Here is a 23430-nt window from a genome sequence, read left to right on the forward strand (position 1 = left end):
TTGTGGTGTGTCTTGTATTACTCCGTATGGTACAGGTTTCGTAGGTCTTTGTTTCTGCAATTTTCTTCTATTTATCATTTCTTTGTTGATTTCCTTTGCAATCTTGTTCGAAGCTAAGCATGGTCCATGAACATTGCAACAGCAAGTAGTAGCTGCAGACCTGCAATAGGTTCATATAGCAAAGAGCCTGCACTGACAAAGCCAGTATGGTCTGGGTCTTTGGTTGATGCAGGGGAACATTGATCGAATCCAAATATGTTTCTGTCACTCTGCAGCACTGTATTTTTCTTGTAGTCTGATGGTATGATGCTCCCTGACTGTGTTGCTTGACCTCTGGTAGACTAACATTAATTCGTAAATGCTGGCTGAAGGCATCAACAGACATCTTGATTATCCTCTTTCCAAAAGAGATAGAGATAGAGGGGAGAAAAAGTAGCTCGATCATCATGGCATTGACTGGTAGGAGTATCATTCCTCGAATTCATAGGGCAAAAGTCAGGCCTTGTTTCTTTCCCAACGACTCCAGATTTTGAACTTTTGTGTACATGAAGAAAACAAAAGAGGTGAAACAAGCTTGTGAGATTCTGGCCTCCGCTGCCGGACGGCCATCCTTCGCCTGCACAATGCGTTGCATTTGCATCGCTTCCCTTCTGCACAATGAGTAAGTTGCCGTATGTGCCGCAGCTGACGGTTCTTCACCCGTTCACCGCTCACCAGGGAAATCGCCCCTCACACGGCCGCCGTTGCTGAACGCGTGTTTCGGCCGCGTGGTTGCGGGGTGTGATGCACCGCAACCGCAAGGAGACGAGGCTGCCAGAGTGCCGGACTGGAGCGAGCACGGAGCAGGAGCACCCTACGCCGGCACGGCCGCACGGCAAAGTCGTGTCGTGTCGCGTGAGGCGCGCCGGGGTCCCGGCCTCCCGGGTAAAGGAGTAGTCTCGTCTGGGCCGGCCTCGTGCCCTTGCCTTGGCGTGCGGCCGCGCCAGAGAACGGCGTGTTTCTCTCGGCGGGGGCGTCCTCTGTGTGCGAACGAGAAGACAGGCCGAAACCTGCGGTAAGCCGTGCCCACCAAAAAGGATTGTACGTAGTACTTAAAGCAACATTCGGCCCGAAAGACCGAAAGGTGGAAGGCGCCAGGTACATAAGGCCCACATGCTAAACAAGAAGAGCACGCACGACGAAGCTATGATATTTTGGCCCAAAAGGTAGAAGGCGCCGGGTACGTAAGGCCGAGCAGATAGTTTGTAGCCCGTACCCCGTACGTATCTTTTGTTTTGCATGGATGCAGGCCTACGTATCTGACGAATGACGATACAGTGGGTAACGCGTTCTGTTTCGTTTTCCCAGTTTTCAGACGCAGAGCTCTGTTGCTCTGGCATGATGGCATCCTCCAGTGAGAGTACCATCTCTTTGTTCGCGCCCGGTGTAGTTTTGCGGCAGCTTTGCTGAACTTTCACTCTCGTCCGTCCGTCCGTCCAATCCTCCAAGGTTTAAACAAGTGAAACCGTAGACAGTTCTCCTCCTCCTCTTCTAAACCCATGCTTTCGGCGCCAATGAAAGTACTCCAGTTACAGATCCCGATCCAGTACGGTGGACCCTGTTGCCAAGACACGCCCATCTCCTGTTCCAGTAAGTACTGGCAGGGTCTTACAGGACTCATTTCGCCGTCTCATCTCCCCTGCCACGCCCAGTCGTATTGCGCACGGATCGAATCTGTCTATATCGCTCAATAATCCATCACAAAAATCAGACGATGCAGTAAAAAAAAAGACATTTTCTTTCGTTTTCTCCTTCCCGGGCTTGGAAATATTTCCGTCTCCCATCCAGAAGGCAACGAAGAATGCACAGAAGGCAGAAGCACACGCACTGCAGCAGCGGCAGAGGCGGTGGGGGCGGCAGTACTTGCCGAGTGGGGGCATCGCGTTGTCATCTCATCTCTCATCACCTCACACTCACACATCTCTCACCTCCTCTCACTTCGCTCTTCGGCCACCATTATTACCACCAAGGACTTTGCGAGAGAGGGCCGAAAGATCGCCACACCCGCTGTCAATGTGTGCGCGCTTGTGGGTCGTCCCCACCCACTGCTACTCCGCGCACGAGCAGCGCAATCGCAAAGCCCTTTGCTGCAACCAATCACGCGCATCCAAACCCTCGCCTGCGAGGTGTTTCCGTTGCAACTTTGGCCCTCTTTGGCAGGGGCTCCAGCAACAGCTCCACCAACGGCTTCAGCTGTAGCCGTGCCAAAGAGTCATTTGCAAACCGGCTTCTCATGTGAAGCCCCCACGGAGCCGTTTTGCAAAATGAACTGGGATGGTGAAGCCGAAAATAGCAGCTCCTCCGGCTCCTCCCCGTTCAAGCATCTGCTGTTACTAAATTGCCCCTGAAATTGATGGAAATCACGCCCGCAATCGCCATCCCGACGTCGTCTCTTCTCGTACGTGGAGCCTGCAGGCTTGCCGGCGACTAGGATTGGAACGCCGCCCCCTTAGCTTGCACGGACGCACCGCCCGCGGTCGTCGGTTTGGCCGGAGTCGATGCGAGTGCAGCGCCAGCCGTCCATGCCTCGGTCGTAGGGGCGGCTAGACCAGCTGAGGAGCGATACAGGGGCGGAGCAACGCAGCAGGGAGGAAGCAGGCAGCGGGGGAGCGGCGCGACGCGGCGGACAACCGGACAGGAGCGAAGCTACGGGATGGTGCCTTGCGGGGCTGAGCGGATAAGGATGTCGGGGAAGAAAGAGCTTTGACGGGGAAAGGATGAGACGGGTAAAAATAAAGATACGGTGAAAAAAAAAGTGCGGTGAAAAAACAGAGAGAGAAAGAAAGATGCGGAGGAAAAAAAGGTATCGGAGGTAAATAAAAAGAAATTAAAGAAAAGGATTAATTTATAATATATTCAATCTATCTATTAATATTTTTCATTACATTTGAAATCACATTATAAATTATGGAAAAATTCAAAACTCATTTAACCAAGTCAATAGGTAAGGACAAATTGCACATTTAACCTCCTCCTATCCATTCATAAATTTAGGAGAAGCCGTTCTACCAAACGTTTTCTAAAACAGCTTCACCTTCACCGCAGAAGCTGGTTCACCAAAGGAGCCAAAACTGGAGCTATTTTTCAAGGAGCCGAAACCCTGCCAAACTAGCCCTTGTAACCTCAAGATCGGTAAGGACATGGTTAGATCGAGGGCTATTTTCAATATAAATGCTCATAACGTGTCTGAGTATGAGGCAAGAAAAGCCATGTTTAATGTTAAGTACATATAACAAACCATCAAATCCATATGTTTAGAATAGTCGCAACTCTTTCTGGATAAACTATTTCTAATGGTTGGTGGTCTTGCTCGCTATATTAATGGTCTATGAAAAAATTGGGTACCCGGAGCAATTCTGACGATGTGTCAACTTGTGCGCTTTAGGAATCCGAGACCACGACTGTCTATCCTACACCACACAATTTTTCTCTATACTAATACATATATAACCCTATTCACTCTTTTGTTCTAGACTTATGTTGCACCAGCTATTTGTATTTTTTATGGCTAGTCGACGATCTTTGTACTGCCTGTGTTTAACATGTGTATGTTTAAAATGAATTAAGTTTTGAATTTTGAGGAAGCAACCAAGAACTGCATGTTCTTGTTCATAATTAAACCATGTGGCAATTAGGTTAGGCAAATTGTCGCACACCATAGGAAAAAGTAGCACTGCTGGCAATATTCGGCGAAACACCAAGTTGACGCGGTGGGTATATATACGGGTAACAAAATTTGAAAAACCAAAAATTTGTCGTAAAATAAAAACATGCAAAGTCATAGTATGGCAAAGTATGACAAGGGGCTGAAAATATTTTAGTTTAAGATAAAGCCATGAAGGATGTTTGTAGTCTCCCTTTATTATATCAATATAACAAGCTTCATCAACCATAGCATACGGTTTAATAAATATCTATTAGTGAAAAACCATATGGATGTAACCTTCATTGCATAGTATTATGTTATGGTAACTCTCATTCTAACTCGTATAACAACCTACATTAATCTCATTAAGAACGTGTCCCTAAAAAGAGCTGGTAAAAAGAAAGAAGGTTACATAAACCGAGCATATGCGTAAATCTGAGATTTGTAAACAAAATGAAATAAAAATAAAAATAAAAATAAATGAGATAACCCTGCCAGAGCCGGACAGGTGAGCCAAAGCACCGGAGGGCTCGCACAGAAAGGTGGCGAAGCAGAAGCCGACTGGGTAGATCTTGCGGCAGGGTAGAGTGGGGCGGGGAGAGGAGATAATGGTGGTAGGGGTGAGGGGTGGCTTTTGCTTTTACTGATCCCGAGTCCCCCGACCCCTCACTGGCAGGGGCAGCCGTGCCGTGCGGCGCAGAGCTGAGATAGCTGAGGTGCGTGGGGTGGGGGAGGGGGAAGGAGCCCCGTGGCCCATGCGGCTGGCTGCCTGCCCCTGGCAGTGGCCTCGCTTCACACAGTTCACAGTTGCCGCGCGCGCGCGTCCGGCCCGCCCTGCCAGGCGACGCGAACAAAGGCTGCGCACATCCCACTGCCGTGCGCACCTGGCCAAAGCGCATGGCCCCCGTCGGCGCTGTGCCAGTCGTGCATGCATGCACGCTTAGCTCGCGCGTCACGGGGAGCGCCAGTTCCTGTTCCACTTCACGTCTCTCTTTTCCTTTCCCCTTCCTGCAGCAGTGTTCATCCAGCATCTGCATGCATGCGCACAATTTGAATTGGCAGGGTTATTGTTTAGTCGGTATCACATTAAGTCTTCAGAGACTAATTAGGAGGACTAAATATAAGTTAATTATAAAACTAATTACACAGATTGAGGCTAATTCGCGAGACGAATCTATTAAGCCTAATTAATCCATCATTAGCAAATGGTTACGGTAGTAGCACATTGTCAAATCATAGACTAATTAGGCTTAATAGATTCGTCTCGCGAATTAGCCTCCATCTGTGCAATGAGTTTTATAATTAATCTATGTTTAATACTTCTAATTAGTATCTAAACATTCGATGTGACAGCACCAGAAAATAAGCAAGGAACCAAAGGGCGCCTAAATCTTGTGACGAACCGATAGGAGCGTACTACGTGTGGTTGCATGCATTGCACACGTACGCAGCGGCATTGTTTATGCTACCAGGCAGTAGCTAGGGAGACAGGAAGGGGACAGAAAGAGGGAAGGGAGGAGAGATGGAACGGAGGACAGAAGAGGGAGATGGTAATAGCTAATAAGCCGCCTATATAAAGCATCGCGTCAAAAAAAAATGAAGATGCTGATCAGGTCGAACGCATAAAAATAGCAGGGCGTGTGGGAAAGCTAGCTTAGCGAGGTTTATGAAATAGTTGCGGCTTTGGATGGATTATGGGACAGCTCCAGTGATTCTCTCTCTCGCCCCCTCTTCTTAGGGGATGCTGACTGGCTTTGGTGATGAGTGAAGAGGACTTTCTGAGATCGCACGTCGTGTTGGGCTCTCCTAAATACACGCCCCGCAATAATTCAGCACGATCGGGATAGCGCCACAGGCCTGCTCGATCGATCTTCTACAGCTAAGCTGTGGATCGATCCACGAATTGGGGCCAGATCAGATCGTGTGTGCTCCCTTAACAATGAGCTCCTAAAAACATCAAGGGCCAAAGTAACACGGAAAAGCTGACAGCAGTAACCATACATGGTTGTTGAGTCCATTTCACGGGACTATTCGGGCAGAAACTTTTAGATGTTTCTCTCTTTTTCCCTGTAGTAGTAGTGGTGGTGGTGGTAGTAGACAAGTGGCAAAAAATGAAAGCATGAATCGGCTAGCTATAGGCTACCATCAGTAGGTGTTTACGCGAGGAAGAGGCCAGACCACTATAGAATGACGGTACATGACCACGGGGGCCAAAGTAGCCTCACTGCTGTGACGTAGTACGCGCGCAAGACACTGTTGGGCAACGTCCTGGCACTAGCATTCCCCCAACACTAGCCTAGTAGCTATACTAGTTACCACCACGGCCACTCTAATGCCAGCACTGCCGGCACAAACAAAACTCAAATCTGCCAAACCAAACGATGCCCATCGTGACGTCGGTCCTGGACTACGATTCACAGAGCTGGGATTCCTGGGAAATCTCGAACCAGGATTAAAGAAAAAGAGACGAGACCGCGGGCGGGTACGCGTGGGAATAGGAAGATTTTGACTGGGCGGGCGGCCGGGGAGGTAACCCTCCCGCTGCCGGCACTTGCCACTACCGGTACACACCTTCCAGAGAAGGCTAGGCAAGGGAGGCAGCTAGCGATGGCGAAAGCAAAGGAAGGAGAGTGAGAGAGAGACCTGGAGACCTGAATTATGGAGGAATGATTTAGCGGAGGATGACGCGGACGCGGGGCGCCTCGCCATGCCTCGATCGGGGGCCGGGGGGCCGTGGATCTCAAGGCTTTGCTCGAGGCTGTTGCGTTCGTGGGTGTTGGCGACTGGACTGCACCGGTAGGGTAGGGCACCCCCGCGATGCGAGCGAGTGCTCGGTGGGGGCCTCGTGGCGCGAGAGACTGCGAGTGGTGGTGCCGATATTTTTCAAGCCAACTTGCTGGTGATCCTCTGTGCCGCCTGCATGCAACCAGCTAGTAGCGTTGCGGTTTCGCTGCATGCGCGCGTGGTCGTGGTCCTGGTCGTGGTGTCCACGTTTGCGCTGCTTCCCCGAACAAGGTCATATAGGTAGCCACTGGTTGGTGTTTTTACGGTCTCACTGCGCCGTAGATAGTGAGCTGGTGACGCGGCGCGCACGAACGCGCAAGAGCCTCGTGGCTGCCATTGGCAGGTCAAAAACATCTCCGGCCAGGCCGCAGATCTGCCAACCAGCCGGCCGTCTACAGTAGATCCCCCCTGCTGCATGCCGGCCGCGCCCGACTGCTGACCGCAACAACAGTGCCGTGGTGCCGGCAGACGCCGCCGCTGCACACGGCACGCATGCACGCGCGCGGTATCAGGCTAGCACTCAGCGCGGCGCGCGTGTCGTCGTCCCTCGTCCGTCCGTCCTCACCCAAGACTGGAAAGGGCGGAGGAGACCCTGAACAATACACGCTCTCGCAGTCGCACATAGGGTCGCAGTCGCGGGCGTGTCACTGCACGGCACGCACCTCGCGGGCGCGCGGGGCCGGAGGGCCCCTCGGCCGCGGCGCAGGCGGGGCCGGCCCCGGCCGCACGGTGGTCGTCGGCAGAGAGGGACGGACACGGGCAGGGCCAGGCCGGGCCAGCCGGCCATGGCAGGGAGCCCCTGCCCCTCCATCTTTTGGGCAGCCGGGCGGGCCCGGTCGCTGTTCCCCCTCCCCGCCGCGCTAGACGCTACCCGTCTGTTCCGCTCGAAAAGCCAAAGGGAGCGGTGTGCTCGCCGTGCCGCGCTGGCGGTGGCGCCCGCCCGCCTGGGCACCCCGGCGCGACGCGCCGTGGACACGCCGCCCACGGCCTCCACCTGATATGATGCGCTAGATCGCAGCACCGCATGAACCCATCCGGACCGGAGCACCAGCTTTCACGTACGGCCACCAGCAACCACACGTACATGCACGTACGACGACGGCGGCGGCGTCGAGGCAATCCAGTAGACGCCGGCCGGCGACCGGCCCATACCTCGGACATCACGAGACGAGACGGACATGCAGTCGTCAGACATATCGTCATGGGCATACGGCGCACCCGGGACGGTTGCATGCATGGCATGGCCGTCAACTGTTCCGCGCACACTGTTTGCATGGGTCCAAACAAATGGCACCAGTGGCCTTCCTTGCAAGTGCAAGCGTAACCTTGCCGACGACGACTAGATGGAACAGCGAGGAACTCGTCAAGCTGTTTCAAACATGTCTCGGCATATTGTCGACGAGACCCTAGCTCACCAAACGGCCGCGCGATAAAAGGCGGTTACATGGTCTGATCTTTCAAGTCCTGGATCCTGTCCGTCGTGTGCGGTCTGCGCGGCAGGGGCCATGGGCGCACGGCGTCGAGGGAACAGGGGCGAGACACACCTTGCTGGATGTGTAGTGCTGGTGAACTCATGATGCTTCCATGCATGTTAGCATGATGCATATGCATGCATGCTCCGTGTCTTAGTAGGATACTTGGCCCAACTTTAATTTGCCCAATACAATAATGACACTTGTTTTTTTTTTACTTTGCCCATAAAATATTTACACGGTTAGCTCCTTTTCAATATACTAGTTTTTTTCTTTATCCATAAGACACCAAATTTAACTAGAATTTCAAAGTAGAGGAGCATTTAGGGTTAAGATTTATGGCTTAAATATCGCAGATGCTGGCACCTATAGAGGAATTGTCAAGGAAGTCGGCGCCAGACGGTGGGGTTGCTACTGCCTTCGTACACATATGGTAAAGGATGGCCTAGCGAGTATAAGAAAGTGTCGAGTAGCTTCGATGCTATTGTTCACGTTGCGCGAGATGCGGCGTCGGTCATGCAGCATGGGTACGATAGCCGGAGTTCAAGGAAAAAAAATAGTATCTTACTATTGCTAATTGGAGGCTCCTTTTGAAACCTCCATATGAAGCCACCTAGGATTTCTAGGTGGACACTCTAGAAAAGAGAGAAATTCTAGAAATTCTCACAAAAAAGCAAAACATTCGACCATCAATCGACGAATCAAATCATCATAGCCATTGGATCTATTATATTTTTAAAAAAATTACCCACATATGCCATTATGAAAATAGCCTAAAGTAACCTCCTAAATCTATATATAAATTACCCACCTCTACCATTATATAAAATAAACTAAAGTAACCTTTAATCTTCATCAAAATTACCCACTTATGCTATTATAAATAATTTTTAAATTAACCCCCTAATTTGCAACCGAATTGTCTACCACTATTACTTAAAGTAACCCCTTAAATTTGCATCTATATTACCCACACATGCCATTATTAAAAATAACATGAGGTAACCCTACGTTTTAATCAAATAACCTTAATTAAAAATATATAACAATATATGATTCTAAATCGTCTATATCTTACACTATTGGTATATGATATAATAATTAAGGTCTTTACGTATGATGTGTGTCACCATTTATAAATATATAAAGTGATGAGAATATAAATTTCTATGCTAAAATTGTATCTCAAAATTAGGGTTCATTAGACAAATTCAAGCGCATACCTGCGATGCAAAGTGAAAAGTATCGCGAAAAGTTAAAGATTATAAATGTGGATGAAAATATTATAGAGTAATTACTAACTAAAATCTATCACAATTGGATGAAGATATTAAGTATATATCTACATAAGTATTGTGTTTGAATATTTAACAAATGAGAGATAGCTTATGGTAGTAGTTTTGTAGCAACGTAGTCTTATTTTTTTTTCCACTGGAGACTCCGCATTAATCCCATGAGACAAGCTAGAAAAAAGAGATAAATTTTCATCAAAATAAAAAACATCAAACACCAATCCTGTAAACTCTAATAATCATAGCCATTGATCTATTATATTTTCTAAAAAGTTATCCAGCACTGCCATTGTGAAAATATTCAAAAATGAGCTCTAGACCTATATGCTCAGCTATTATAAAAAATAATCTAAAGTAACCCCATAATATTCATCCAATTTACTAATACACAACATTATAAAGCATAACTTAAAATATCATTCTAATATTTTATCTATGTTATCCACGAATATCGTTATTAAAAATAACCTAAAATAAACACCTAAATTTTAATCTAATTATCTTCATATGCATCATATAGAAATGTCAAAAAGTAAACAAATATATGATTATAAATTATCTATTTATGTCATTGTTAATATAAAAATATAAAGTTAAAGTATATACACATGATGAGTGCCACCATTTAGACCATTTATACAAGTATGTGAGGAATCAATGAAAAATATCGATTTGCATGCTAAACATAATGTATGGAGGATTGGAGGTGCGATACAAAATGAAAGAAGTATGAATATGGATGAAAAAGTGTATAGAGTAAAATCAATCACAACTGGACAAAGATAGGTACATATCTATATAAGTATTATCTTGAAGTATTGAAAAATAAGAGAGTAGTAATTTAACAATTTTGATTATTAGCTAGGAGTTTAATTTCTAAATAATTTTTAAATACAATAGCTTCTAAAAATATTAGCCCGTGCAGGAGCACAGGTTGATGGACTAGTTTAGTTAAAAGGACAGGAGGAACGAGATAATTAAGGCGAAAGTAGAAGGACAAGGGGGCCATGCCCCCCTCCCCCTTCATGTTTCATGTACACGTTATCGTGTATACATGTATTTTATATATTAAGTTGGTTTGGATACTATTATTTATCCATGCATTGAAAAAATTACTCTAGTTGGCTTCTCTTTGATTTCTACCTCCGTCAACAAGTCGATGTTAGCAGGCGAAGGTTGAGGTCAGTGTCAGGGAGAAGAAGAAAGAGAGCTCGATGATAAAATGAGATCGAGGCCGAATTTATTGTTGATTGAAAAACAGCACAAAGTTTGAACTTAGATATATCAAAACCTTATTGGGCTGTTAAGACGTCGGACACAATTTTGCACTAATCTTATTCTAGCTTGGCAACAATTGCAGTTCGTCATCAACCATTTTTTCCCAGTTCTTCTTGTGCAAAATATGCCGCTTGCATGAGTGCATTCACATGGATTTTTTGAAGTGTAAAAATAAAAAAATTACAGTACCATATAACTTACCCTGACTTAATTTGTACTTTTCAGCTGGGGCAGCACCTCTTTAATAGGGCAAGTACGAGAGATCGATCTACCCAATAAATTAAACCATGGTAAAATGGAAAGTGCCATGCTCCTGGGCGCCAGAGAGTACACACATCACTCCCCTCCCTCCAGCACCCAACTAAACTGTCTGCCCTACCGATGTGGCGCGGTCAAAAGCAATGCGTACGGATGGCACGGCCACCTCTCGTTTGGGCTTGGGGTCACATGAAGATCCTTTTCCCCTTTGGATTTTTTCCCGGTAAACTATAGCGAGATTACGAGGGGGGGCGGTGTGCCGTGGCCTTTACCAGTTTGGAGCTTCGGCGCAATTATGCAAATGATGAGCCCCACTTGTGCTGAGCTTTTTTTAGGGCACACATTTCCTTTTCAAAGCTAGAAAGGTGCACTCCATTAGCACCGTCACCAAGATCTTGGGATATGTTTGGGAGCTTGCGTTGGAGCCTTAAACTATAACAAACCTTGCATTAGTCTTGGGCATCCAGCTACAGAAATGGAGATGCTGACGCTCTTAATGTGGACGGTATCCGTGATTGTGACACGACACGGGCCGTTTGTTTCACTGCCACTGTTTGGGCACAGTCGTTTTAACAGTGATATAGAGACTACTATAAAGTTAGAGAGCAATGTTTACATCAATGTATAGAGGTAGCTATAAACCCAGAAGACCAAAAGGTCAAAAAGAAAAAATAAATCTTTCTCTGTGTGGTGGAGTTGTACGAGTAGATAAGCATTTCCCTTTGCGTTGTGATAATCCAACTTGAGTGTGATTAGTATGTGTTTTGGGGATTTACTCCATTTAGCCATGGCGTTATCTGTTGGAACAGTACGTAGTTTGTTAGGATGGAACAGAGATCTACATCGCCGTCGCTCTCTTCATGAAATGTAAGGTCATGTTTAGTTTCTCCCAAAATCCCAACTTTGACACTATGCAAAAAGAAGATTCTCCATCACATCAAACTTGCGATACATGCATGGAGTACTAAATGTAGATGAAATTAAAAACTAATTGCACAGTTTTGTTGTACTTTGCGAGACGAATCTTTTGAGCCTAATTAGTCAATGTTTGGATAATAATTCACAAATACAAACGAAATGCTACAGTTGCGCATTTATGGCAAACTCCCAACTTTAGCACTCCCAAATTGGGAACTAAACAAGGCCTAAGGGTGCAATCGCACGCAACGACGATGCCGCCTCACGTATAGTTGACCGCTAACCTTTCACGTGGGTGTGGTAGTGATAAGTCTGACTGTCTGAGGACGCACGCACGTACGTACTCCGTATGGGTGGACACGCCACAGGTTTCACAGCTACCAGTTGGAGTAAAAGGTGAAAGCGTGGGCTGGAGAATATCCCTGCTCCCCTCCTTCCTCCGGCACGTCACGTCATGTACAAGTCAAACGTGTTTTCCATGTCGTCCACGCTTGTCACTCCAGACCTCTTTTTTTTTTAAAAAAAATTAAGCGGTCGACAAAGCTCGGAGGAGGGGACACATGCAGCGACACACGCACAAAAAAAAATCGGTTCCAGTATTTTCTTTTTTCTTTTGCTTGCATCCCATGCTCGGACTGGTCACGTCACGGTACGATCGGCATGCATGCCGCACACCCTCCCTCGTCTCCCTTTTTTCTCCCCGTCCGTTTTTTAATGCCCCGTGCCGTCACGTATAGCTAGCTAGCTAGCGAACCCGGCCGGGGGGCCGTGGCAGCAGGTGCCGTGCCGAGGTGCGCTCGGGTTCGGTGGCGGCAGGTGACACGAGTTAAGGAGGCAGGGCGACCGCGATCATGTGCCTGCGGGGGCGCCGACCGGTCACCAGCCACCTCGTCTTCGCCATCGATCCATCCATCGACCTGACGCAACCCTACGCGTGATGCTCCAAGCGCAAGCATCGCGAAGGCTAATTACCCGGCCCGAGCAGTTAGTTGCTCCCTAGGGTTTCCACGTCGTTGTTGGTATTTCCGGAAAGTCCTGGAATGTGATCCGGGATTGCTTGAGAGGTTGGAGGAGCCGAGTTGGGTAAGGTGCTGGATCACAGGGAAAAAGCAGGGGTAGCCACCAGATATTTTCGCACAGCTAGCGCTGCTAGAAAATACGGTGGGCACCTTGCCGCTTTAGAGCGGCTCGGTGAGTCTTCTTAGGGAAACCACGCAGATTATAGTGTGCCAAGAAAGTTTCACGAGATCCTGCTCCATCGATCGGCGCGCGCGGCAGCATAAGCAGGGGAATCCGGTAGCTCGATCTAGGCAGAATCTATTCCGCGCGCAGTCTCACATGAGAAAAGAGCAAGCTAAATGCCTGCCTAACCGGACCATGCTACGCTAGGGAGCAGGAGGATCGAGTTAAACCTGAAACCCATGCAAATTCCTGACTCTGTTAGGACTTAGAGTCTCATGACCATTAAGTGGTACATCCATGAGACGTAGGGTGCTAAAGTGGTAAGGGTATTACGAGGAGAGAGGGAACAGAGTTTCATCATATATGGGAGTAATTTTATCACCATGAGATATAGAGTGCTGAAGTTTATTATGACTAAACTTTAGTCTATTTTAGCCCCTAAACCTCAAACACCCCTGCTTATTTGACTAAACTTTAGCCTCTAAATTTTAGTCCATAAACCACCAAAGGATTGCTTATGGGGCTAAAAGGTACCCTGGACACCCCTTGCCCTCGTTGAATGCGTCGCACCCATCCTCACACTATCCCCGCCGCCATTGCCCCCTGCGCCATCCCCGCCTATGCCGTCCCCGGTCCGGGCCACTCCTGCGCCACCGCGAGCCCCCTTCCTCTGCTTGGTGCTCAGGTGCCCCTCTGCCTCGCTGGCGACGACCCACCCGGTTTCGTCCTCGTCCGCAACCTCTACCTCTCCTACGACCCCTACATGCGGCCTAAGATGTCGCGCTCGCTGCGGGAGTCCTACACGGCCGCCTTCGCCAGGGCTCCGTCATCACGGGCTTTAGCGTCGCCCGCGTGCTCAACTCCTCCGACCTGCGCCTCGCGCCTGGGGACCAGCTGGTGCTCAAGCGGTGCTTCCCGGAGGGCATCGACATCTACTTCGAGAACATGGGCGGCGCAGTGCGGCAGCGGGCGCAGGAGGGCGGGCAGGACACGGCGCGGGTGGACCATTAGTGGCGCGGTGGTGCGTCGGTGGAGCGTGGAGCCAGGTGACGGGCGGCGAGCCAGGAGCGGCGGGGCAGGGCGCGGTGGCGATGGGCCCAGGCGACACGGTGGGCTGTGGTGCGGGGTGCAGGAGGCAGGGTGCGGTGTAGGTTGGGGTTAGCGGATGGGCGAAAGAAGAAAGGAATAGGGAGAAGGATACGACGGCGCTCAGAGGAAGGAGCAGCTCCTGAAGGAGGGAAAAAGGGTAGGGGCACTATTGCAAGTTATTTATTACCTTTAGTTCCTAAAGGGGACTAAATTTTAATCTGGGAAAATAAGCAAGTTTTAGTACGTTAAATAAAATAAGAAGGCAAACCAAACACGATTATCAAATTTTCAGATTTAATAACTGTACCTCGAAAATTGTGCACAGTGATACGATGGAGTAAATATTTGAATTAGGGGCGCCTAGAATCTAGAGGGCAAAACTGGACAAACACGTAGTAGAAGCTAGCAGATGATCACCGGCCACGAGGCAGGCAAAACCCATGGCACTGGCACTGGCAGGCAACAGAGTTGGCCCACACGGGCGGCAGTGACCAGTCAATCCGTCCATCCATCCATCGAGGAGGGGGCGAGGCGAGTGGTGGTGGTGGATCTCCATTACGGCCGCCGTGCCAGTCCGTGGTTACCCAAACCAAACGGTTGGGTTTGGCTGTGCCAGTGCTGGCCTGCTGCATGCTGCAGCAGCCAGAAACCCCGCCCCCGACAGCCGCTTACATGAGCCCATAAAATACGGCTTTTTTAATGCTACTCCTACGACTCGCTTTCCAGCTTTCTTTTCTATTATTATTATTTCGTTCCTTCTCTCTCCTCCTCGTCCTCCGCTTTATTCAAAACTGCGCAGGGGCAGCGGCGGCAGCCACTCTCCACTCCGCGCTGCACTGTGGCGAACTCGCAGTCTCGCTCGCCGCACTACTGCGCTGCGCACGCGCACACGCTGCCTCCCCCTCTCCTCTCACCCTCTCTCGCTTAAATGCCCCAAACCTAATCATTCCCAGCCCTCTCTCTCTCTCTCTCTCTCTCTCGCCCCCTCTTCCCAGCCCCACCCTTCCCTCTCCCCACACGCACCATGGCGATCTCCGAGCTCGGGTGAGCTGACGAGGTAGGCGTCCCTGCACCCCTCCGTGTCGGCGCGGGCTCGCGTCCGCCGGGCGGCTCCTGACGCCGCGGCTTGGCTTCTTGTAGAATGCGGCCGATTTGAGGAGGGGGTGATGGGGGTTCCGGGAGGATTCGCCAGGGTGTAAATTAGGTTTCGGTTCCGGTGGTGGTGGGAGGATGAGCTCGTCGTCCGCGGCCAGCATCGGGCAGCCGCCGCCGCCCGCGGCGCCGCCGGAGGAAGGTGGGTGCTGCTGCTACCTCCTAGGTTTCGCTTGCTGTTTTCCTCCATGCGCTTTGCCTTCCTGCTGCTCTCGGAATCGATTCGTTTTTTGCTTACTGCTCCTGCGAGCGCGTGTTGTTGTTGGCTGTGTGCAGAGAAGAAGTGCCTCAACTCGGAGCTGTGGCATGCGTGCGCCGGCCCGCTCGTCTGCCTCCCGACCGTCGGCACGCGCGTCATCTACTTCCCGCAGGGCCACAGCGAGCAGGTGAGTGAGTTCCCGTGCCATCTCGGCCCCCTCGCTCGGTGGCGCTGGGTTGCCACCCGCGTTGCCTTGCGTGCAAGGTGTTGGTTGTTTTGCCGCACCGCGTTCGTTGCCGCGTTGGGGCGGTTGCTTTGATCGCCCGCGTGTGTTTCGGGCTAGCTAGCTAATGCGTGTGAACGCCTGTGAACGAAGGTGGCAGCGTCGACGAACAAGGAGGTGGACGGCCACATCCCCAACTACCCCAACCTGCCGCCGCAGCTGATCTGCCAGCTCCATGATGTCACAATGCATGTGCGCGATTTTCTACCTCAAAATTTCTTAGATGTGGCGATTCGTCTGCTTTGTTTCTGTACCTGCGGATGCTAAGCTGAGCTCGAAAACATGCGCAGGCGGATGTGGAGACTGATGAGGTGTACGCGCAGATGACGCTGCAGCCGCTGAACCCAGTAAGGCACCGTGGGCTGATGATTCGCGGTGCTATAGATTTTGTTGAGTTCTTATGGTTTCGGTTGTATTAATTTTGTCCAGCAAGAGCAGAACGATGCATACCTCCCGGCGGAGATGGGGATCATGAGCAAGCAGCCAACGAATTACTTCTGCAAGACGCTGACGGCGAGCGACACCAGCACGCATGGCGGGTTCTCTGTGCCCCGTCGTGCTGCGGAGCGCGTCTTCCCTCCTCTGGTGTGATGAGTGTTTATTTTGGGGCGGTGTTCCTTTTGTTCGGTTGCATGGATTGTTGGGTTTGCTGTTGCCAATAACAGGTGGTATAGTGTGGTTTGTAGGATTTCACACAGCAGCCTCCAGCACAGGAGCTTATCGCACGGGATATTCATGATGTAGAGTGGAAGTTCAGGCATATCTTCCGAGGCAAGTTCAGAAAAAATTCGATGCTTTGCTCCTTATAAACTTGTTTTTCTCCTTTTTTTTTCAGTTGAAACTCTTAATCAGTTATGGTATCAGTTGTTCTTCATTCTATTTTTTATTTATTAAAAACATATTCTCAAAACATTTCCAAGTGTGCTTGCAAAATATACCTTGTTATGTAATCACTTTTAAAGTAAAACCAGCCTATCTGTCTATGCCATTGTTTCGTACAATCAAGGACCTCTACAAGCTACAAAGATGAAAACATTAATTTGGTCAGTACGTTGAAAACCTTTTCAGCTTTATTATGTAAGGATAGTGCAGTACCGGATTAGGTATAAGATGCCCAAGTTACAAACTTACAATTGACAGGAATATTTCCTCTGATGTTTCTGAGCTATCCGTGGGAGTTAGGTGCTAAAAAATTGCACTTGGGCCTCTGGATGTACTGATGTGCATTTTTTTTTCTAGCTAGTACAAATGTGCCACACGGTTGGTTCTTTTCTTATGTCTTGATAGACTTAAGTTCCACAGTGTTTAGTTTATTCATGGTTGATTCCTCGGTCCAGAGCATACTTCACTTTGTATGCCTGTAAATGCTAAAGTTTGATTAGTAGTGTTAGTGACATTCATGAATGAGGGCCCATCTACTATACTGATTGGAAAATGGGGTCGCCAGCACTAAGATTGTTGATGACAGGTTGAATTATTTAACACCAATGTTGCTATCTTTTGAACTAAATACGCTTCTTTTCACAGGCCAACCCAAGAGACACCTGCTGACTACTGGCTGGAGTGTGTTTGTCAGTGCTAAGAGACTTGTTGCTGGAGATTCCGTGCTATTCATATGGTTTGTTCCATTGTTTCAATCCAGTACTTGTGAAAAATATATAATTAGGAGGACTTACTCTTCGCCCTCTAATTTAGGAATGAGAAGAACCAGCTTTTGCTTGGAATCAGACGTGCCAGCCAGCCACAGACTGTGATGCCCTCTTCTGTTCTTTCGAGTGACAGCATGCACATAGGGCTCCTTGCAGCAGCAGCTCATGCTGCTGCAACAAACAGCCGCTTCACAATTTTCTATAATCCCAGGTAAATTAAACTATTTGATTAGCAAATGAGAACTCTGTTCTGTGTTTCCTATGTTCCACTTGACCAGAAAAATAAATGTGCTTTCAGGGCAAGTCCATCAGAATTTGTTATACCCCTTTCAAAATACATCAAGGCTGTTTTCCACACCCGGATATCGGTTGGGATGCGATTCAGGATGTTGTTTGAGACTGAGGAATCTAGTGTCCGCAGGTGAGGAAGCAGTACCAAAATCTCTTTATGATTCTTGGCAAAAATATTTTTCCATCCAACTAGAGCACTTTCCTTTAGTTTTACTTGGTGGTGGCATGTTTTCAAACTATATGAAATCATGTGTCCATGAGACTGTCAATTTCATGCTCAATGTTTATGAAAGAAACTCATAAAAAAGATACTAAATAATTGCAGGTACATGGGGACGATAACAGAAGTAAGTGATGCAGACCCAGTGCGCTGGCCTAGTTCCTATTGGAGATCGGTAAAGGTAAGAGTTTTTTCTTCTTGATTTTTTCTTGTTAGCTTCTTACTTCTTTTGCTTGCTGGTTCCCTCTGCGATCTGACTCTCTTTTTGCATGCCAGTTTTTTCGTGCTTACTCCATAATCATGTTTGACATTTTGTTCTCATTTTCTTCTTATCCGTTCTTCTAGTTCTCAGCTAATAGCCATGCAGCTGTTGTAACTTTCAGATGTTTTATACTGACCGTTTTTCATTCTTTGAGAGGTTAAATTGCCATAGTGAAATGTTTGTTCCTTCTTTTTTCCATTTCAGAACCTTTGTTCTTCTTCATCTCATAATAACCATCTTACATATTTGGTTACTCCTGTCATTTCATCATACTTGCTTAAAATTATGATACTGCAAAGTATTTCCCTAACCACTATGTACTGATATTGTAACACAGGTTGGTTGGGATGAATCAACAGCAGGAGAAAGGCCACCTAGAGTTTCTCTCTGGGAAATTGAGCCATTGACAACCTTTCCAATGTATCCATCCCTGTTCCCACTGCGAGTTAAGCATCCTTGGTATTCTGGAGTTGCTGCTCTTCATGGTACGCTTCAGATACTCATGCTTGTTTCTTGAAGGAATACTCATGCTTGTTACTATGACTCTGAATCCAGCATCTCTTTTGTTGGAATTATTTTCCTGCATTTTTGCTATTAGTGTCACTGTCACACCAGTAGCATTGCAGGAGTTGGCATTCTTAGCATTTACCTTCTAATGGGTTTTGCCCAGTATGAATGCAAGTTAGTTATTCGTAATTGGAGCTGTTAGATCAAACCATTGATGGAAACTAGCAGTAAAACTATAATACAACTGAGAGGTGGATATATTCTAAGCATATATACCAAATTCCCAGCATTGAAGCACCATGACATGATAGACCAACGTTATTTCACTTATTTGCTGAAGCCCTTCATTTATATTTTATACAAATTGTGTCATTACGGTCCTTGCTATTCCTTCTCATTATGGTTTTATTGATTGTCATATTACACTTAAGATGACAGCAATGCTTTGATGTGGCTGAGAGGAGTTGCTGGTGAAGGAGGCTTCCAGTCTTTCAACTTCCAGTCACCTGGTATAGGTTCCTGGGGACAACAGCGACTCCATCCATCCTTACTTAGCAATGACCACGATCAGTATCAAGCAGTGGTTGCTGCTGCAGCTGCTTCCCAGTCCGGTGGTTATCTGAAGCAGCAATTCCTACACCTTCAACAGCCTATGCAGTCCCCTCAGGAACAGTGCAACCTCAACCCGCTGCTGCAGCAACAGATTATGCAGCAAGCGAGCCAACAGCAACTTGTTAGTCCTGATTCTCAAAATATTCAGTCTGTGCTCAGCCCAAGTGCTATCCAGCAGCAGCTCCACCAACTCCAGCAAATGCAGCATGCTCATAATGACCAGAAGCAGAAGATTCAACCAGATCAACCTTATCAAGTTCCTACCAGTGCGGTTCTCCCTAGCCCAACGTCATTACCAAGCCATTTGCGTGAAAAATTTGGCTTCTCTGATCCCAATGTGAACTCTTCCAGCTTCATTAGCTCTAGCAGCAACGAAAACATGTTGGAATCGAACTTCCTTCAGGGAAGCTCGAAATGTGTGGACCTGTCTAGATTCAACCAACCAACAGTTAGTGAGCAGCAGCAGCAGCAACAGGCGTGGAAGCAAAAGTTTATGGGCTCACAATCAATGTCTTTTGGGGGCTCGGTTTCGCTTAACTCACCCACTAGCAAAGATGGTTCTGTTGACAACAAAGTTGGCCGTGATGTGCAGAACCAGTCCCTTTTTAGTCCTCAAGTTGACAATTCCTCCCTACTGTACAATATGGTACCTAATCTGACTTCAAATGTTGTGGATAACAATATATCTACGATTCCCTCTGGATCAACATATCTGCAAAATCCGATGTACGGTTGTCTGGATGACTCTTCTGGTTTGTTGCAAAATACAGGAGAGAATGACCCAACAACCAGAACTTTCGTTAAGGTGAGTGCAATTGTCCCTACTAAAAACAAATTTATGACCCAACAACTAGAACTTTTGTTAAGGTCAGTGTAATTGTCCCTACTAAAAACAAATTTAAGTCCCTTCTCATGTAACCATTTTACTAAATGCAGGTTTACAAGTCAGGATCAGTGGGGAGGTCATTGGACATCACCCGGTTCTCTAACTATGCTGAACTTCGAGAGGAACTGGGTCAGATGTTTGGTATTAAGGGTCAGTTGGACGACCCTGATAGATCAGGCTGGCAGCTTGTATTTGTCGACAGGGAGAACGATGTGCTTCTCCTTGGAGACGACCCGTGGGAGTAAGCAACCATTACTGGAATTCTAGTTTCACTTGTGATTTTTAAGTAGTCTATACATATTTGAATTTTGTCATGATCTCTACAATGTATTAGAAAAACTGCGCGGCATAGTCATCTGAGAGGAGCTACCGTATATCATAAAATAAAAAAATATTAGACCTGATTGTAAGTACGCTAGAGGTAACATCGTAACACTTTAAACATGATTATATGGTTTTAACTGCACAACACAATTTGCTCATATGAACATAAATAGAGTTTTGCAAAGCTATACCACAAAGCGGCACAATGTAACTTTGTTAGTTGGTCTTTCACATTTTTTCAAACTAGAAGTGCAAAATGGCATAGAGCCAAGGTAGCTGTGTCATAGATTTTCTTTCGCTGTTGTTCGTTTCCAGGCCACCAGTTCAAAGCTTATTAAGCCAACAGGACAAGTTATAAATAGGTGTTTTTTCTCGATATACTATCAAACTTGAACGTATAGGACAATATTTGTTATTTTACAGTTTCATGAGTCAACCATAGTGTACACACCATGTTGGGAAATATTGGGCTTCCTATGTATAGGCATTTTTTTGCTCAAGCACCAATCAGCCTTTTCCCAGTGCATATTGATGGTGACAAGTTCCGATCTTGTGTGCATTTCTTTTAGATATTTTAAACTTCTAGAATTCCTATAGCTGGTCTACCTGGTCTACCTTAAAAGGAGTATGCGGAGTGTCCATATAACGTTCTATCAAGATATACTAGTACTATTGTTTTGCCTGCTCTTTTATTTTACACGCATATAATTCAAAGTATATCCCTAAAAAAATAAAATATGTAATTCAATGTAAGAATTTGAAAACTCCTTACATTTAATCACCTTTTTTTTGTTCCGAAAGATATAGTTTTCATAGGAACTAACATCTTCAATCACTTCTCATTGATATCTATTGTAGCATGCATTTTGAATGGAGTCAAAGGCTATTTTCAGGCCATTTAATCCATAAAAGATCTTCATTTTACATGTATTTAAGTAGTGCTTAATGCTGCCATACATCTTTCATATGTATTTAACTTACAAAAGAAAGATGACTTCATAGTTCTTGATTTATGCATTATGATACTTCAATAGAAGATCTAATTACTTGTGATATAGATACTTCTGAATTTATGTAAGTGATGAATGTAACTGGAATCGTAGTTAACATCTGCATCACTTAAACATGCCAGTTATAAATAGCCAGAAAACTGAGCTTGCTCACTTGATGCAGGTCATTTGTGAATAGTGTGTGGTACATCAAGATACTTTCACCTGAGGATGTGCATAAGATGGGAAAGCAAGGAAACGATCCACGCTACCTATCTTAAATTGATACATGGAGCTGTTTCTGGTAACTTATGCCATCCTGTTACTTTATTAGTCCTTTGCCTCTGCTTCTCAAACTTTGTTGGATGTTTTCTACTACTGCATTATTTTTCCTTGTTTGGTTATAATTGCTGGTCTATTATGTCTGCAAGTTTATATTTGTATATTAGGGATGACAAAATTATCCAAGTAAATGGTATTGTCTGGACTCTGGAGTAGCCTGTTTAGTGTTAGCATAAACGTGGGAACTATAAAACTGACTGAACTCTATAATGACTTTCATGTTGTTTAGCATATAAAATATTTTTCGAGTGGAAGGATATAGGTGCAACAGTTCCCCATCATTAAAGAAAGGACGAGAGTTTCTTGGCAGATTAATAATACCACTGAAAGTGTCCTTAGGTGCTAGTCTTAAACCTTAAGCCTCTGGAGTTGTTATAAAAGTTGTATTTTTTAGCAGATAAAGCCATTATGATGAAGTATATACCTAAAATATCTCTGGATTTTCCTAAAATATTCAAGACACTGGTCGAGTGGTTTCTGGTAGCTAAGTAAATGATTAAACCTAATATTCAGGAATTTTTTTTAGCCTTGAGTGTTCCCAGCTTTGTTGTGAAAAAAACTAACAGGCTAGAAGTCTTTTACAACTAAAACCGAAAGCTGAAATATTCAAGAATAGTGTTCACTTTTGCTGAGGGCTCCAGTCCATATCCCTGAGTAACCTCAGAATCTCAGATAATTGCTGACTTGTGTGTGGGCACGATGACTTTAGATGATCACATAAATTGCAAGTAGGAACGAAGGCAATGTGTTTGGTAACAGTGATGCCATCCATTTCTCTTAATACGACAGCTAGCTCATTATATTTTATTTTGCTTTTTTTAATCCTTGTCTTCGAAGAAGAGATTTGAGTTAGAGTTTTCATCACTTAACTGCAGGACATTTACTAATATCCAACATTTTGACTTGGGTTACATTTACAGGCTCCCATGACGATTCTGCGGCGCATGGTAGCACTCTTGCTCGTGACAGTCTGCACCGCTGTGCTCGCATGTTCGCCCATGTCCTCTCGAGCATGTACACCATGCACGTCTTCAGAACTCCCCGTTATCTGTATCCGGAGCGGGCCACCGATACTCCGGACTGATATTTTGTAAGTTCCACTTAGGAATCAAGTATGAGTAACTCTATCCTAGTTGGCTTGTAGCTCGCACGGCGCTCGTGTTGCGTCAGATCTTCGGACTAAATTCTTAGTTGAAACTGTATCGTGATTCGTAAGTTATGTATTTGATGATTCCTCGGCATGCGTTCGACGATGAACTGCAATAATTTGAATGCAGGAGGATTGTTTTAAATTTGTAGTGCTTATTTTTTTGTCTGCTGGGGACTGGGGTACAAGATTGCGGTGATACGTCTGGCTGACGATGTTTCAGGTGTTCTCTGAAACTATTTTCACGAATGGTGATCATAGAAACGCAGTTTCTTTTTTACTTTTATATACGTTGCAATGTTGCTATGGTTGAGTCCCCACGGGGACGTGGGCGTGCTTGCATATACAGCTCCTGACAGCAAAATTGTGGCGACAAAATTTGATGGACGTGGCCGTGTTTGGGGATGGTCTTCGTCCGTCGCCTTGGTGGTCTCCTTGCTCCCACGGTCCCATCGCAGCAAAACTAAATGCCTCATTGGCCTGTTCGGGAGTAATGGAATCTTGCGTCAACCCCAGTGGAAAACTTGCGTTTGAAGGGCAGGCCCAACACACCAGCAAGGGCATATCGCCGCAAAACTAAATGCCTCATTGGCCTGTTCGGGAGTAATG

The 23430-nt window shown here is 46.6% G+C and overlaps 1 protein-coding gene across 2 annotated transcripts; it reads left to right on the forward strand.

Moving 5' to 3' along the window:
• Window positions 1–14789: 14789 nt before the first annotated feature.
• LOC101786544 (auxin response factor 12) lies at window positions 14790–22979 on the forward strand. Of its 2 annotated transcripts, XM_004960063.4 has the most exons (16): window positions 14790–15015; window positions 15099–15252; window positions 15387–15496; window positions 15686–15784; window positions 15883–15939; window positions 16022–16177; window positions 16279–16363; window positions 17120–17210; window positions 17288–17452; window positions 17540–17662; window positions 17858–17933; window positions 18352–18499; window positions 18953–19938; window positions 20070–20260; window positions 21517–21636; window positions 22595–22979. In XM_004960063.4, the coding sequence occupies exons 2-15, from the start codon at window positions 15189–15191 to the stop codon at window positions 21611–21613; spliced, it is 2448 nt and encodes an 815-aa protein (XP_004960120.1). In that variant the 5' UTR covers window positions 14790–15015; window positions 15099–15188; the 3' UTR covers window positions 21614–21636; window positions 22595–22979. The 2 variants fall into 2 exon arrangements, with proteins under 2 accessions (XP_004960120.1, XP_022680824.1); XM_022825089.1 differs by having other exon boundaries at window positions 14790–15252.
• The last annotated feature ends 451 nt before the right edge of the window (window positions 22980–23430 follow it).

The sequence above is a fragment of the Setaria italica genome, chromosome III, assembly GCF_000263155.2.
Source record: "Setaria italica strain Yugu1 chromosome III, Setaria_italica_v2.0, whole genome shotgun sequence".
In the NCBI taxonomy this organism is placed as follows: Eukaryota; Viridiplantae; Streptophyta; class Magnoliopsida; order Poales; family Poaceae; genus Setaria; species Setaria italica.

What these genes read in the sequence shown, in the direction of transcription:
- LOC101786544 (XM_022825089.1), top strand. Translation starts at nt 15,189, where the DNA reads ATGAGCTCGTCGTCCGCGGCCAGCATCGGGCAGCCGCCGCCGCCCGCG. An exon ending in TCCATGATGTCACAATGCAT is followed by an intron (nt 15,785 to 15,882) that starts GTGCGCGATTTT and finishes AAACATGCGCAG; the next exon opens with GCGGATGTGGAGACTGATGA. An exon ending in GTTCAGGCATATCTTCCGAG is followed by an intron (nt 16,364 to 17,119) that starts GCAAGTTCAGAA and finishes TTCTTTTCACAG; the next exon opens with GCCAACCCAAGAGACACCTG.